This window comes from Leucoraja erinacea, chromosome 2 (assembly GCF_028641065.1).
Source record: "Leucoraja erinacea ecotype New England chromosome 2, Leri_hhj_1, whole genome shotgun sequence".
Classification (NCBI taxonomy): Eukaryota; Metazoa; Chordata; class Chondrichthyes; order Rajiformes; family Rajidae; genus Leucoraja; species Leucoraja erinaceus.
In genome coordinates this window covers 88,372,491-88,389,733 of record NC_073378.1, presented here as the reverse complement: position 1 = coordinate 88,389,733, position 17,243 = coordinate 88,372,491, and the positions used below count along the sequence as shown (strand labels likewise).

The window sequence follows — 17,243 nt, the reverse complement described above, 5'->3', positions numbered from 1 at the left end:
CATTTTACATGTCTGAACAAGATATAGATTTATAGATTATTACTATATAACCATCTTAAATTAAATCGGATATGCTAATAGATGTATGGAAATTTTCTGATATATTGACACTACATTTTCAATATTTAATAGCATTTACTTTAGCACATCGCATTGATGTATTCCTGGTGTTAAAAATCTCATCTGTACCTTTGTCTACGTTTTCTGCTGGATTAATATTCTCAAGCAATACTGCATCGTTCAGTCTCTCATCATCTTTAAGATGCAATCTATGCAAGTCATCCACTGGGTTGTCAGTTGTTTCTGATGATTTGCTCTTCACACTTGCTATTCCACTACTGCTTCCAAGGCATGACTTATCACAATACTCCTTTAATGCACAAAGGTAAATTTGAAAAAGAAATATAACGTGCCATTGCTCTAGTATCTAGCCAGATTAACATAATCAAACAATTATTACGGCACAGAGGAGAGTATTCAGCCCATCAAATCCATGCCACCTATTTCCCCATTCTCTCCCTAAAGGCATTGCAGGTTATTTTTCTTTGTGTTTATCCAATTCTGCTTGAAAGCCTGGATTAATTTTGATTCTACCATCCTATTGTAGCGACGTTCATTTTTATAATAACCAAATATTACGATGCAAACGTGAACCAACTCAACTTACTGTTGAATTCCTTGTAGGGATTAAATTCTCAATTGACAGACTTCTGACCTGGATATCTAAGTTGCATTGTGCATCAGTATGCATTATTTTGGTATATTCCAAATACGCAGATGTAAAGCCTGGATTTACAATCCTACATCATCTCTCAAAGTGCCTGCCAATGCAGCCCTAGGTACCTTCAATTACTTTTTGTTCAGTTACTGGCTACTGACAGTACACAGGTCTTGTGGCATGAAGATATATCCGTCATAAGCTAGATATGGTTCCTCATCTGCCTGGACTTGACCTGCCATGTCATCAGTTGTTACTTTCTAACATTTATTGATTGGCCAGGCCTCTGTGCACCTGAACGGCAACATTTGGGTCCTGAAGATATTCTAGCCTGCAGAATGGTGCATTTTACTTCGGATTCACGTGAGTGACTACGTGAAGAAGGCCGTCACCATGCCTGCGCGTCATTACGTTGACTCGCTTTGCGCAAACGAGCCGACTGGCGGCAGCGTTTGCTCTGTCCAGCGGTAAGTTTAAACCTACAAGGTAAGTTTTAAACTTATTTCTAGGGTTGATTTTTGTGTTGCAGGAAGCTCTTTACAGAGTTTGCCTGCTGGATTCGGGGCGAAGTCTGGACGGGCTGCGGGGGAACCTTTATGGACCGCGGGGAACCCCAGTCACGGGCCATAGGGAATCCCAGTCATGACTTCGGGAATTCCGGAAACGGACCGCGGGGAATCCGCTACGGAGATCGCGGAAGTGGGAGTAGCGGGCGGCGGTCGAATTCGCCTTTCGAGGCGCTGGCGGTAGAGCCAGCGGCGTCAGACTGGTGCCGGTAGCACCTAGGCAACCCCATTTGGAGGGTTAGCCACTAAATTATATCTCCCTCTCTGCGGAGGGGAGCATAGGGAAGAGGCCCTTTCATTCAAACGAGTTGGGCTAGGAGTACCTAGGCAACCCCACGCGGAGGGTAGCCACGATATTATATCTTCCTCTCTGAGGAGGGGAGAGTAAGGAAGAGGCTCATTGACTCAAACGAGTCGGGCCAGGAGGATTCCTGATGGAGAGGATGCCCTGATATACTCCAAAGGAGGGGGGTTATCAGCCCGGGTATTACGGAGAACCCGCAGGCAGCGGCACTTGTTGCACAATGTCTCCCGCTCTGAGGAGCGGAGCATTCAGGGTCAGTTTTAGTCGGACCCAGAGCAAAAAAACCTGATATAGGTCCGTTGGAAGGGCCATGTCAGCGCAGGTATCCTCAGGGGCCTGCAGCAGCACCTGTTCTCAGGGCTGCCTACAAATCTCCTTCTCTGTGGAGGGGAATGCGAATGGTCAGTGTGTAACTGATTTCAAATTCAAAGTATGCCCGTTGAACATACTGGAGCACATGCATATTGCTTCACGAGATGCTCGCAAACAAAGGTTTTGCTGCCGGAAGAGTTGGTCTCCAGCCGTTGACAGAATACACGTAAGGGGCCAGAGTTCTCACGCTACAAGTGCCGGCAAGTGAACAGCGCTATCAGGGTGACATTGGAGGGCATGAAATCCAGGAAATGAAACCAGACGCCGAATTTTCTCTTCAGGTAAGACCTATCCCACAGGTAAGACCAGGAGGAGGAAGCAAAAAGCTGTCGGACTAATCAAGGTACCAACGATGAGCAAAGCTTCATCGGTAGGCAATGATACACCCCACGCCTCCATTGGGGGTAAGCGGTTCACTGAAGTCGGTGGCAGCCTGAAAGCTGGGCACGGAAATATGGCCAGAGTTGTCTTTCAAGGCAGGCTCAGAATTATGGCCGGAGTTGTCTTTCGAGGCAGGCCCAGTATTATCGGCAGGATTGCCTTTTAGGACAGGTTGACAGATGGAGGATATCACTTCATCTAGATTTAACTCGTATGTGCAGTACAGACTTTCAGAATAGTAAACTTCGTTACTGTCTAACAATTGATTTCTATAGGAACTATATGGCAAGCATCGATCTCAAAGATGTATGCTATTCAGTTCCTATTCACTGGGATCACCGGAGATATTTGAAATGTATCTGGATGGGTCAATGATAACAGTTAAAGCGTTGCAAAATAGGCTAACTTCAGTTCCCAGGTTTATTTACCAAATTACTAAAACCGGTGCTTGGGCTGCTCAGAGCTCAAGAACATTTGTTATCGCCTATCTGGATGATGTTTTAAACGCTGTATTTTACTAAAATTAACTGTTGCAGCCCCAAACTATATTTGAGAAATTGGGGTCCCTCATCCATCCAGTTAAATTTAAGTTGATACCAATCAGAACTACTGATTATTGGGATTTACATTTCACTATCAACTTAACAGGGTCTCCGCCCTGGGGCAAGAGATGCAATTAAAAGAAGCCTGTAACAACCTCGTTGTTATGAAGCAGCCTTCTATTCATCAAGTGTAATTGGCAATATAGCAGCTGTGTTTCAGCGGTGTAAATTGGGCCTTTGCATTACCAGAACTTACAACATGCAAAGAATTATCCTCTCAAGTACCATATAGGTCATTATTAATAGACCTATGCTATTACGAGCTGAAGCTACCAAAGTCACAATGGTGGCAGTATTCAGCATTGCTCCAGTATTTTGGTCAGTAATCTTCAGTAATTACAAACTGATGCTAGTGCTCAAAGATGAGAAGTTACGAATGCCATCTCCAGTTACCGAGGTGGATGCGGGTTTCATGAGTTACCAATTTTTCAGTTATTGGTATCAACTACCTATAAAACACTAGGTACATTCTATAGGTTAAAGGTTATTGTAAGAATGTGCATAATCTGCATGCTCAACTCCAAGTTGATACACTATGGTGGTGGCATATGTTAGTCACATGGGTGCAATCAAGTTTAAATATCCTGTGATATTTACCTAACCTCATTTGACGCTATTGTATCATCACGTGAAATCAATGACAACAAAGAATGGATGTTGGATCACAAAGTATTTAATGTCATTTTGGCTCGATGGAACACCGAATATCGATATCTTTACATCCAGGCTCATTTACCAGTTGCAAAATATGTGGCATACAGTGGGGAGAGATACATTATCGCCACACTCGGGAGGAATGTTCTTTCATGTCTTCCTCCATTCTGCCTCATCAGTCGGGTCTTGGAATAAATCCAGCAAGATACCGCTTCAGGCTTTTTGAACTGCCTGACTGACATACGCAGCCATTGTTCCCGCTAATGTTGGGAGTAAAATAGAACCTTATATGGTTATTCAAAACATAAAACTTTGCTGGTTCAGCCTGTGACTCGGGAAACCAGCCTCTGCATGATACATCAAGTCATTGACTTGCAGACTCTGAGACGACTATTCCTGCGGCTCGGGTTGTCAGACCGATCCATGTAGTGCTCACTGCAGAGTGCAGGGGAAGCACCAAAAGGCAGTACATCTCCACTTCAGCAGATGGAAACGTTTTTGTTTGAATACACGTTAAATACTGCACAGCACAGATAACTGATGTCTTAAGAGTTCATTTTCAAATGAGTCTTTGACAATAATTAAGTTACAGTGCCATTAACTGTGCCAACGTGCCTTCTCATAATATTTGCGGCAGCAAGTGGGACCCACACTGTCGGGTCTCACCCTCTGATATCCAGAATTATATAGGATATCTTAACACAAGTTCTCCCAGGCCCAGTTACATGGAAGTATGGGACATTGACGTTATGTTAACATTACTTCACTAAGGGACTCCAGCTACATCCTTATCTTTAGCCGGCTCTCATAAGGTAGTAATCCTCATGGCACTGGCCTCAGTGCAATGGGTGCAACAATATACATCAAAAGTGCAGTTGCTCCCAGGAAAAATTGTGACAGCAAAATAATGCAGATGCTGGAAATATTCATTCACATGGTATCGTTGTAGATTAAAATATAATTGACATGAAACATTAACTCTGTTTCTCCTTCCAAATAAAATGCTGGCCTGATAAGTATTTCCAACAGAAAGTAACAGTGTTCTTCATATTCATATCCTTTCCAGAATGCAATACGCAACAAAAAGAGGTGCCTGCTTGAGCATTTTTTAAATTCTGCATGCAATCTAATCTAGCATCCAATGACATTTAATAAAACAAAACTTACCTGTGATATCATGGAGAGCTGATGGTGATATGTCATGACATTTCTGTTAGCTTCCATGAAATACCTTTGTGTACGCCGTCTCTCCCGATCAAGCTTCTTCTCCATAGTTATCTGCATCGTGCATAAGCTATCCATGTATTTCATCATGATATTTGAAATCAACGCACTCACTTCTACCACATCTGGCCGTGCTTCTGAATCAGGAGTCAAACATCTGTAGATATTTAAAAATAAAGGTATTTTGATACAGGAAGTAAAATCTGGTTGTATTGTAGCGGCGCCTGCTAGCGCACGCATATATTGAACCCGGCGTTTGGAAGCCGTGGTCACGTGACTCGGGAGGGGCTGCTTGTTTCACGCGGTTTTTCACTTGCGCGCGTTAGTTCAGCGCTGACCACCATTGTGGGCAGACGTGTCTAGAGAACCTGTATACTGGATATCGAACTTTTGAATAAAGATCTGTTGAAAACTCCAGTAGTTGTTTCTCAGACCACTAAAGTATTTTATTAACTCTGTGTATTCATCTATTCCAAATCCATCCTCTCTTGCACCATGTTTGTGTGATTCCTGTGTGTAGATTCAACAGTGCCTCATGGTGCAATGTAACAGTCACATTTTACTAATGCTGTAATGGACAATGCAAATACGATCAAGTAACTTAAAACGCATATATTCACTGATCACTCCTCATGGACCCTGTCTATCAGCTTCAATAACTCTGCATTAACACTTCAGGATCTGTCCCAGAACAGGTAGTAGTGCTACTGAGCAATTCCTATGAAGGGCATTGTGAGACCTTGTTATTCTCATTATTTCTTCCATTATTGTTCAACCTTGCGAAATACAGACTCATCAGCTGAAGAAGGTGTTATTCAGGTTCACCCAAAGCCATGAGAGGTCAATAGGGTCTGGAATCAATGTTAATGATTCCGAGAATCAAATCTTCCCCTGCCTGTACCCCATTGGTTTTGATTGAATTGATTATATGATGCAGCACGCAGGCCCTTTGGCCCACTGAGTCCACTCTAACCATTGATTACGTATTTCCACTAATTCTGTTATCCTACTTTCACATCCACTCCCAACACACTAGAAACTACAGAGGAAAATTAACATACAAATCTACACATCTTTGGGATGAGGGAGGAAACTGGAGCATATGGACAAACCCCACGTGGCCACAGGGATAACATCATGGTCGTCATCTCTGCTGTGTTTGTGCTGACTGTAGGGCACGAGTGAGAAGGTTGTGCTGAAAGCACCACCAAGCTAACTGAAAACAAACTGCTTACCTGACTAGGTTGCAACATAGTTACATGCACATCAAAAATCAAAAGCAGCATACGTTAAATCAAAGGATGCCCTGTAACATTCATATCACATAAGCCAATATATCCAGCTCCATTAGAGAGTATCCAATCTGCTCTCCAGCTCTCACCCCGACATTCAATGGTATTATCATCATTAGGTTCCCCCACTATCAATATTGTGGAGGTTACCATTGACCAAAAACTGAACAAGAGTAGTCATATACACAATAAGCCTATTTCAGCATGTCAGAGGATAGGAATCCTGCACTCATCTCCTAACTTTCCATCGCCTGTCCACTCTCTACAGGGTTGAAGTCAGGAGTGTGATGGACTACTCCTCACTTGTCAAGATGAGTACAGCTTCAACAACACTCCAGCAGATTGACACTATATAGAACAGCCTGGTTGATCAGCATCCTTTCCACAACTATTCACTCATTCTACAACCGAAGCAGAGTGACAGATGTTTGTCCAATCTATAAGATGCACTGCAACAACTCACTTTCAGATGTCACCTTCCAGACCCGCAACCTCTACCAGCTAGATGAAACAAGGACAGTAAAAGCATGGGAGCATCGCCAAATAGAAGTTGGCCTCGAAGCCACACACCAGCCTGACTTATTACTGACATTACTTAACATCATATTACTGTTCCTTCACTGTGGTTGGATCATATTCTTGGAACTCACTCCCGAACAGTATCATGGCTGTACCTATATTTCACGGGCAGCAGCAGTTAAAGAGAAAGCTCACCACCATTTTCTCAAAGCAATTATCGAAGAGCAATTAAATGCTTGCTCAGAATGGCCCACATCACTTGAATGAATAGCAGTAAAAAAATATGGAGATTAAATGTTGTAAATTAATATATGAGAAACAACTGAGCAACCTGTGATGCAAAGTACTCTTAATCTCATGGAGCTTTCCTTACTCTAACAACTTCAATATTACAGCTTTATTAATATAATGTAAAATAAAATCTATGGTGCATTATATACTTTGTGAACACTTGCTGCCATTGGCACACATTACTCTTTATTAAGGGGCTATATGATACAGCATTCTACAATTGATTTCTAGGAATAATTTCCATGAGGCTTTTCTGTAATAGATATTAATTTGCTATGTGAGTGATAGCTTCTTCCATTGTAACTACCCTGTATTAATTACACAACTAACACTTACCTTTGTCTCTCCTTTAGAGATTATCTATTGTCAGCTAGACAGTTTTTAACAGCTTCGAGTAACATCATTTGTCTTGTTGTGGTTCTTTTAGTACATGATGCTTTGCAGATATACAATTTGATTGAGAATTAATCAGTTTGATTCAGTTAAGGCTTTTTCAACAACTAAGACATACAGCGTACATTACCTTTTGATAGTCTCGTGTACTTTGTGAGAGTAGAGTCCTTTTGGTATTGGTTCATATGCTGCTTCAACAATCTGTTTGAAATAATTTTTAAAATTATTTATATTCAAAAACCAAGATATCATTGGAATGACCTTGTCATTGGTCAACATTTGCTTTGTTGTTAAGAAATGGGGCAAATCCCACTTGAAAGATCAAGTAGGATTTAATTATTGAATGTAAATTGAGTTCACCAGATTTAATAGAATTAATAGAGAGCATCATCATGACAGAGTTAATAAATTTAGACATGAGCCCTAAATCCATCAGCTGCAGATGACTGATATTTTGTTTAATATTTATTCTTGCCTGCTGTAGAATTTATTACTCAGTCCATAAGAAGCTGATGGTAAGTCACCATTTTAAATCACCAACAAGTTGACATTACGGATTAGATTGCCACTAAGGAGGAAAATCTGCTGTCAGCCATGCTGATGAAATATTGATCATAATCCAAACCAGATCAAAATTTTACTATTTGAGAAAGGGCATTACAATTGCTATTGTCGAGTCTTCTAACTCTCCTGTATCCGGAAATAATGGAAATTGGCAACCATTGGCTTGAAAGTTATAAAAAACTACACCTGCTTGAAATCTGAAATGACAATAAAAAGCTGAAATGCTCAGATCAGGCAGCATCTGTGGAAAGAGAAACAGTTAATTGTTCAGGTCAAGAAACCTTCTTCCTTAAGGGGCTGTTCCACTTGGGTGACCTAATTGGCGAGTTTAGAAGAGTTTAGGAGAATTTGAAAAAAATGTCATGTTGAAGACATGTAGAAGACCTCCTTAGACTATGTTGAAGACTAGCTTCGACTAGCTATGACTAACTTCGGGAAAATTGGAAGAGTGAAGACGACCTCCTTCGACTATGGTGAAGACTATGACTACTTTCGAGTACCTTCGACCACCCTCGATTACCTACGACTAACATGCCGACCTACTACGACTTACTACGACTAAAACTACGAGTAAAAAAAGTACCGATTTTTTCCATGGCGACCTTTTTTTACTCGTGGGCATTTTTCAACATGTTGAAAAATACGCCGCGACCTAGCTGAGGCCTCGAGTACATGGGGACTACTCTCGAGCATGAAGGAGAGTTACAAAGACCTCCTACGACCTTGTGTCGACCATGCTGCAATTATGAGTCGAGGGCAAACTTGCGGATTAGGTCGCCCAAGTGGGACAGCCCCTTTAGGCATCCTTCACCAACCTAAAGCACATGCCATTGCAGTACCTCTTAAATAATTTTCAAACCATCCATTATGTCTATTGCACTCATAATTTGTGGATGATCACCTTTATATCTGCTCAAATAAGTAAATCGTTCATAAGATTATGGCCTGCCGCAGACAAAGCCATACCAAATGTTCATATTTAGTGCATGTCACTGATTGAATAAATGTGCTCCAATAAGTCTGTGATATATTTTACCCGCACGGATAGATTCTTTGTTATAAATGTCATGAATAACTCAGAGCTGTTAACAGTTCTGAATTTCCCTGAGGGGATCAATAAAGTATTTATTATTATTATTATTTATTTATTATTAGTTATATCAGTGATAAATATTAATTATATTTGCTGCTTTGGTTTTGTTTTCAATTACACTTATTTATAATAAAGACACACTCCTTGATTTTCTTACCTTTGTTGCCAAAGAGAGCATGTTACTGCTATAGAATGGAGGATTCAAAGTTGCCATTTGATATAGTATGCATCCTGCAGCCCAAATGTCTGCCTTCTCTCCATATGGTTCACTCTTCACAACTTCAGGACTAAATTGAATAACAGATGAGTAACAAGTGCTTATTGAAGTATTAGTATTATTATAACTAATGACACAAGATAGCCTGCTTGATCCTATTGAAAGGAATTACAGAGATAATCAAAATTTCATGAGCATGTCCCACAATCAAAATTAGTCCAAAATGTCCAGAACCACAATGCCAGTATTCACTTTCATTTACATCTATAATTTTGCCCAATTAGTGGAGTGGTTGCCAAATATTAAGCCAACTGTCTTCCATCAGAAGCTTAACCGTGAGGTGATTCACTCACCATATAACTGAGAGCTAGAATCGCCGAGTATTTTGTAGGGGCAGTCAGATTCCACTATTTAACAATCCAATGCCATTGAGATTTAGAATCATAGAGAGATGTGCGGCAGGCGTTTTGCCCAACTATCATGTAAATCCATGTCGACTATCAAAACACCCATATTTACATTAGTTTAGTTTAGTTTAGAGATACAGCATTAAAACAGGTCCTTCGGCCCACCGAGTCCGCGCCCACCAGCAATCCCCACACATTAACATATCCTACACACACTAGGGACAATTTACACATACACCAAGCCAAGTAACCTACATAACTGTATGTACGTCTTTAGAGTTTGGTAGGAAACCAAAGTTCTTAGAGAAAACCCAAGTGGTCACGGGGAGAACGTACAAACTCCATACAGACAGCACCCGTAGTCGAGATCGAACCCGGTCCCCGCCAATGTGGCCGCCCTGACCAAAATCTTTTTTTTTTATTGGGTTTGTTTAAAGTTCACAAAAAGGGCAACAAATTTGGTTGCAATGTGTGCTGGTAACTTAATAGCAAAATTTAATTTGGCTAATATATGTTGCTTATATAATTTGTTCTACTACTAAGTATTTATGATTTAAATGTCACATATAGGAGGAATATCTTAGGTTACAGAACACATTAATTTGCTGGGTTAAGCAATGGCAGATGGAATCTAATCCTACTAAATACAAGGTGATGTATTTTGGGGTCTTCATAAGGCGAGGATATCTTCTATGAATGTTGGTGCCCTAGAGAAAATTGGGACTGTGTATGTCTATATATCCCTACAGGTCGATAAGATGGTGAAGGCGACAGGTGGAATGCTTGAGCCGAGGCATGAAATTTAATAGCATGGGGATTATGTTACAACTTCGTAAAACTTTTTGGATTGGCCATAACTGGAATTTCATGGGCATTTTTCTGTGCTACATTATAGGAAAGATGTAATTGTACTGGAGAGGTGATTTACAAGTCTGAAGAAGGGTTTCGGTCCGAAACGTTGCCTATTTCTTTCGCTCCATAGATGCTGCTGCACCCGCTGAGTTTCTCCAGCATTTTTGTGTACCTTCGATTTTCCAACATCTGCAGCTCCTTCTTAAACAAATGATTTACAAAGATGTTGCCTGGCATGGGTACTCAATGGTCGGCATAAACATAATGGGCTGAAAAGCCTGTTTCTGTGCTGTATGGCTCTATAATCATCCTCAAATGATCTACAGTAATCTGCAATGCAACAATCTGGAAATCCCAATAATTTTACATCAGAATGTTACATTATTTGCTAAATTCCCTTCTGATTCACTGGGTCTCTGGATCCTATGCTCCCTTTCCACTCACCAAGGCTCCAAGATCCTGCATTCCCTTCCCATTGCCGGATCCCTAGATGCGGTTCTCGCTTCAAATTTATGTGGTGTAGTGGAAAATTAATTATGATAATATGTGACATCTAAAAGAAGCCAATTAAAAGCTATAGAAACAAGCTTTTACTGACAAGATTTTATATGACGTTTTGACTCAGAACTGCAGTAGATTTTCACATTGTGGCAGGACTTCAAAGGTTGTCTGAAGCCAAAAACAAATTCAAACTTACATTTACATTGTACCTAAAACCATTGCAAGATTTGTGAGGACGGGGCTTTCATCAGCATTCTCTTTTCTACCTCATTTACGTTGAATTTTCACCCCTAAAGACCAGATGAATATTGTGGCCTAATTAAGATTGCTATGAAGTGGGTTAAACCTTTTAAGCAATATTAAACTATATCCCAATTCAAAGACTATGCATTCCATTAACATTCAATTTGAGCACGTAATCTAGGCATTTTACTGCAGCCTGAAAATAATCACATGGAGCCACAAGACAAGATGCTCCACAGAAGGACAGAAGAACATTCCTCCAACAAAATAGATCTGATTAGATATTCACAGGTTGTTTGCAGGACTTCACTGTGTTTATTTGTCCCCCTTTTCTTGTACATACAATAATAGTGACTGAACTTCATGCTTACCAAGAATATAAGATAGTCCCAACAACTGAAGTCATCTTACTGTTTTCTTGCTTCTGTTTTGCAAGGCCAAAATCAGCTACAATTGAAAATGTGCAGTTAGGAAATAAATGAACAGTATGCAAAAAAAATGTCACTGTACATATGATAATAAAGAACCATTGAACCATTACAAATGTTGTGTACATGTTGGAAATCAGTACAGAAATGTATAATATAAATTGAGCCAAACTATTATATTATTATCATTTGCTTTGGAAAAATGTGTGTAAATATGTAGGTTTACAGTAAGTAAGATGAATTATTTTGAAATTGTTCAAATACAGGCAATTAAAAAAGAACAATCCAAAATAAATGAGATCCCTCTGTGAAACAGAGGGTTCAAGAAATGCATCTAGGTATATAGAGACTCAGCACACATGGCACTTTATACAGCATCAGAGAGTTATCAACTAAACCAGTAGGAATGCCCAGTTCTTCTAACAGTCTTCCATGGCCTTTAGTCATTGGAAACTAGGCAAGTTCCATTGTAACTCAATAATAGATAATCTGGAGCTAACAAGAGATGTGAGAATTAGTAGGAAATCGGTGTGGGACAGAATCTGAGGAGTATGTTTTTTTTAATACAGTGCAGTATGGGGAGGTGGTAATATCAGATACAACCTGTAAATTTAAGTGGCATTTAGATACACAAATAGAAAAGGCATGAATGGATTCCATCCTAATCAGAGCAAATGGGATTAGTGTAGATAGACAAAAAAGTCAGCATGTGGTGAGCCAGTGGGCCAGTTTCTGTGCTGTAATACACTGGAATAGATTGAAAACACTGATGGCTATCTGTGTGCTCTGCACATGATATTAAGACTTTTGCCTCCATGAAAGGAGCTTGCACAAACAACAGGAGCATCTGCCTTCAACCTCTCTCAATCTTTCACATTTTTTTAAGCACAAGGGACAGCACAATGGTGCAATGGCAGAGCTGCTGCCTTACAACACAATAGACCTGGGTTTGATCCTGACTGTGTGTCTAGTTTGTACAGGTGCTCCGATTTCCTCCCACACTCTAAAGACATGCAGGTTTGTAAGTTAATTGGCTTTGATAAATTTGTAAATTGTCCCTAGTGTGTAGGATAGTGGTAGTGTACGGGGGTGATCGCTGGTCGATGCAGACGCGGTAGGTCGAAGGGCTTGTTAATGTCTGCAGGTCTAAAACTAAAGTAAAGATATCCAAGGAGCATTTTCTCAATCTTCAAACCTTTAAAAAAATGTAAAATAGTCTATAGACTAATAAAAAATGTACTCAAATTAAATTCTGATTTGAAATCACAGGTAGTCACTCCCTTACAATCTGCCTATTGTCAATCTCATGTCAAGGTTAGTACTCTCAACTCACCTGTGGAATTCACTTTTGTATACTTTTTGCACACAGTTGGATACACACTGAGTATTGATAAATTTATTATTGGGGCGAGTCACTGCTGTCACAGATAGCCCTGATCAAGATACCTCCCATTCTTTCTTCCATGATGCTAAGATTAGGCCAAGAGTTCATAGTTCTCTTCACAAAGAAACACATGTATTGATCAGCACAAGTTAAAATGCACACCTCATAGAACTGACTGTTCAATTGGCTTAGTAGTGTTGGCAGGCAAGAAATCATCAGCTTAACTCTATGACTATGACCTAACTAGTCTAAACAGAACAGGAACAGAGAACTAATTTACATACTTCAAAGAAAGAAATTGAGATTAATCTTCACAATCAAAAAGAAAGTACTCCCATTTAAAGTACTTCATTATGACACTGAAGTGTACTGAAATAGTTTGCAAAAATGAATTCATAATAATAATAATATTAATAATACATTGTATTTAATGGCACCTTTCTAGCCACTCAAGGTCACGTTATATCACATAATATCAGTAATAAACATACAATAAGCAACAAAGCATCAGTAATTAAAAAATCAACAATAAAACATACAATAAGCAACAAAGCATAGCACAACGAATTAAGATTGATATAAAATAAGATGCAGTTGTTGCAGTTAAAATGAGTAAGCTAGTTTAAAAATATGGGTTTTAAGAGCGGTTTTGAATTCTGACATGGAGTCAAGTATGTGGATGTGAGGGGGTAGTGAATTCCAAAGTTTAGGTGCAGCATGGGAGAAGGCACTGGCACCCATTGTGCTGAAGTTTGTGGGTGGTAGTGCCATTAGACCTGCTGATGAAGACCGCAGGGAGCGGGAGGGGGTTTAAGTCTGAAGGATGTCTTTGAAATAAACTGGGGAAAGGTTATGAAGCGCTTTAAATGTTAATAATACAATTTTAAAGTAAATCTTTTGTGACACATGGAGCCAGTCAATCAGAGTGTGACATGATCAGTGGACTTTGAGATTGTGATAATCCATGCTGCAGAGTTCTGGATGAGTTGAAGTCGATGCATAAGTTTGTTGGAGATGCCTGCGAGGATCATATTGCAGTAATCAATGCGTAATGTGACCAAAGCATTGACTAGAACTTCCGTGGAGTGTTGTGTTAAAGCATGGCGTAGTCTGGAGCTGTTTCATAGATGGAAAAAGGCAATCCGGGAGACATTGTTTATATGACTGGAGAAAGAAAGGGTACTGTCCAAGATAACACCGAGGCTCTTAACCTGTGTGGAGACTGGTATAGATACATAGAAATTAGGTGCAGGAGTAGGCCATTCGGCCCTTCGAGCCTGCACTGCCATTCAATATGATCATGTCTGATCATCCAACTCAGTATCCTGTACCTGCCTTCTCTCCATACCCCCTGATCCCTTTAGCCACAAGGGCCACATCTAACTCCCTCTTAAATATAGCCAATTAACTGGCCTCAACTACCTTCTGTGGCAGAGAATTCCAGAGATTCACCACTCTCTGTGTGAAAAATGTTTTTCTCATCTCGATCCTAAAAGATTTCCCCCTTATCCTTAAACTTGTTCTGGACTTCCCCAACATCGGGAACAATCTTCCTGCATCTAGCCTGTCCAACCCCTTAAGAATTTTGTAAGTTTCTATAGGAATGATGGTTTCAGCGATGGGGAGTTAACAGATATTGGTTTTTGAGAGTGTAGATTTAGAGCCACTGAGGAGTGTGATGTATGTAATATAATTAGCAGATGTTATGTCTTGTGCGAGGGGACGCATGTGTTGGGGGAGACTCAAGGTGGCGTCCTGGAATAAAGAAGTTTGTTAGTTTACTCCCGTATCTGAGTGTTTTTTTAAGTCAGTTCCAAGCACCCAAATACACAACAAGGAGTAGCTCAGTTTTAGTACTGTTGAGCTGTAGGTGGTTGTTTGTCATCCATATCTGTATATCATGGAGACAGGCAGTGAGAGTATTGGAGAGGACGGCCGAAGTGGGCTTGGTGGACACAAAGTTGTGTATCATCAGCATAACAATGAAAATGAATACCATGGTGCCGGAAAATGTTGCCAAGAGGGAGGAGATAGATAATGAGCAGGAGTGGCCCCAACACTGAACCCTGTGGAACTCCGTGGTGAACTATGGAACTTTCTGACCGGTAATTCTGAATCTGTATAAAATGTGTCCTATCTGCAAGGTAGGAGGCAAACCACTGATACACAGTGCCACAGACTCCAATGCTAGCCTGATGACCCATGAGGATCTGATGGGATATGGTATCAAAGGCTGCAGTGAGGTCAAGGAGCATAAGGATGGTGAACCCGGCTAACAATCAGCTGCACGGAGGAGGTCGTTGGTGATATTAACCAGCGCTGTTTCGGTGCTATGTTTGGGACGGAAGCCAGATTGAAATTGTTCAAAGATATTATTGTTTTCAAGGTAGGTCTGGAGTTGAGATGAAACTACCCTCTCAAGAATTTTGGAAATGAATGGTAAGTTGGAAATAGGCCGGTAGTTGTTGTGGTCACTAGAGTCCAATCCAGGTTTTTTCAAGGTTGGTCTGATTATGGCAACTTTCAGTGAAGAGGGAACTATACCAGTGGACAGAGAGGAGTTAATAATGGAGGTTATCAGGGAAATGATAAAAGGCAGGCATGTTTTAACTAAGGTTGTGAGGATTGGATCCAGGTGACATGTGGAGTTATTGGACTTTTTTGATAGTTACTATTATATTTTGAGCAAACCTTTCAGACATTTGTGCAGACCAAGATCCCACATCTACCAATGTAATAATCATCTCATTTTGATGTTATTATTAAATTGATTGAGGAAGAATATTGGGCATTAGCTAAATGTTTATTTTTTAAGAATTATTAATGTGGCGTTTACGCTCTATTGCTATGCTTGTGTACCATTTGTTCACTTATTTAATCTCTTCCTCTAGAAGATGTCTTGAAAGAACAGCTAACTGCAATATCACTTCCACGGTAACATCTTCAGTATCAATGCACGACATTACCAATTCTGAATACAACTTGCATCCTTTTATTTTTACAGCTCAACAAATTGTAATTTCAGAAAGTGCTCTATTGTATTACATGCAGATGAGAGGATAATAATAAATAATCACTCTCTAGATATAATAAATTGCAGGATGTGTGCTGTAAAAGCCTTTTCTTTCCCTTTTCTTAGTATATCAATGCAGAGGATGCAGGCTAAATTTAGTTGATTTATTTCATGATGTCACAGTGAATTATATCGCACTTAAACATGAAAGGGATAGGAGTTCTGTACGTCATTGCATATATTAAGTTATATTTTGCAATTTCTCCATCAGGCATTTTACATATCATATTATTAAATTTATTGAAAGCCAAGAGGCTGTGAGAAAACTGCAAGCAGAATCGATTGATTAACGCAATTATTCAAAGATAATAAGTTGACAATACAAAATGCATATAAGTAAGGAATGCCAGTATTATTTTTTAGTTTTGGGTTAGGTAGTAATGAGGATTAGTTACTTCAAGATTAAACATGCATTAATTTGGCTGGTGCTTCAGCATCAGCTTCCCTTTAATAAAGATTGAGCTGCTAGATCTCATGCAGCCACTTAATAACAAAGAATGGCATACTTTTTTACTGAGGTGTTTGCCCTTTCTGATACTTCTTCAAAACTTCCCTCATAACTTATCCTTCTTTCCATTTCCCATTATGTATCTAGCTCTTTTGTTCTAAAAACATATTTGATAATTTGCTGCATTAAGAGAAATTCTTTGTTTCTTTTAAAAAATTGAATTCACCATCCAGTTGTGAGTAGTAGGGAAGTTATTGAATAAAAATACAGAAGTTCAGAATTAATCTACATTAGGAAAGGATGGGATAAGCAAAAATGTTTACTCATGTTATAATAGGGAGAGATTAGTCGAACCAATTTGATCTGAGTTTCTGAAGAAGTAACAATATGCAGGGGAAGGGCAGTTGGGTTGATGCAACCTAGATAGACTTTGGTAAGATCTTTGATAAGTTCCCACATGGAAGGCTGATGCAAAATGTTAGAGTCTATGGGATCCAAGGCAAGTTGGCGAATTGGATCTAATTTGACTTGGTAACAGGAGGGAGAGAGTGATGATGGAGAGTTGTTTTTGTGATTAAAGCTTATGATCAACAGTGTACCAAAGGAAAGGGTACTGTTTGTCATATATATTAACAATTTGGATACAAATATAGGAAGAATTATTGGCAAATTTGCAGATTACAAGAAGATTGGCAGTGATGTTGATAACAAGGAAAA

General features: G+C 39.8%; 1 protein-coding gene across 2 annotated transcripts in view; it reads right to left on the bottom strand.

Moving 5' to 3' along the window:
* Positions 1-17,243, bottom strand: part of nek10 (NIMA-related kinase 10) — a 155,405-nt gene that overhangs the window by 40,615 nt on the left and 97,547 nt on the right. For both annotated transcript variants that reach the window (XM_055660470.1, XM_055660464.1), the window contains exons 23-27: positions 11,565-11,640; positions 9,131-9,260; positions 7,447-7,517; positions 4,765-4,978; positions 190-370 (exon numbers count right to left, since the gene is read on the bottom strand). In XM_055660470.1, coding sequence (XP_055516445.1) covers positions 190-370; positions 4,765-4,978; positions 7,447-7,517; positions 9,131-9,260; positions 11,565-11,640 — 672 coding nt within the window. The remainder of the gene's footprint in view (positions 1-189; positions 371-4,764; positions 4,979-7,446; positions 7,518-9,130; positions 9,261-11,564; positions 11,641-17,243) is intronic.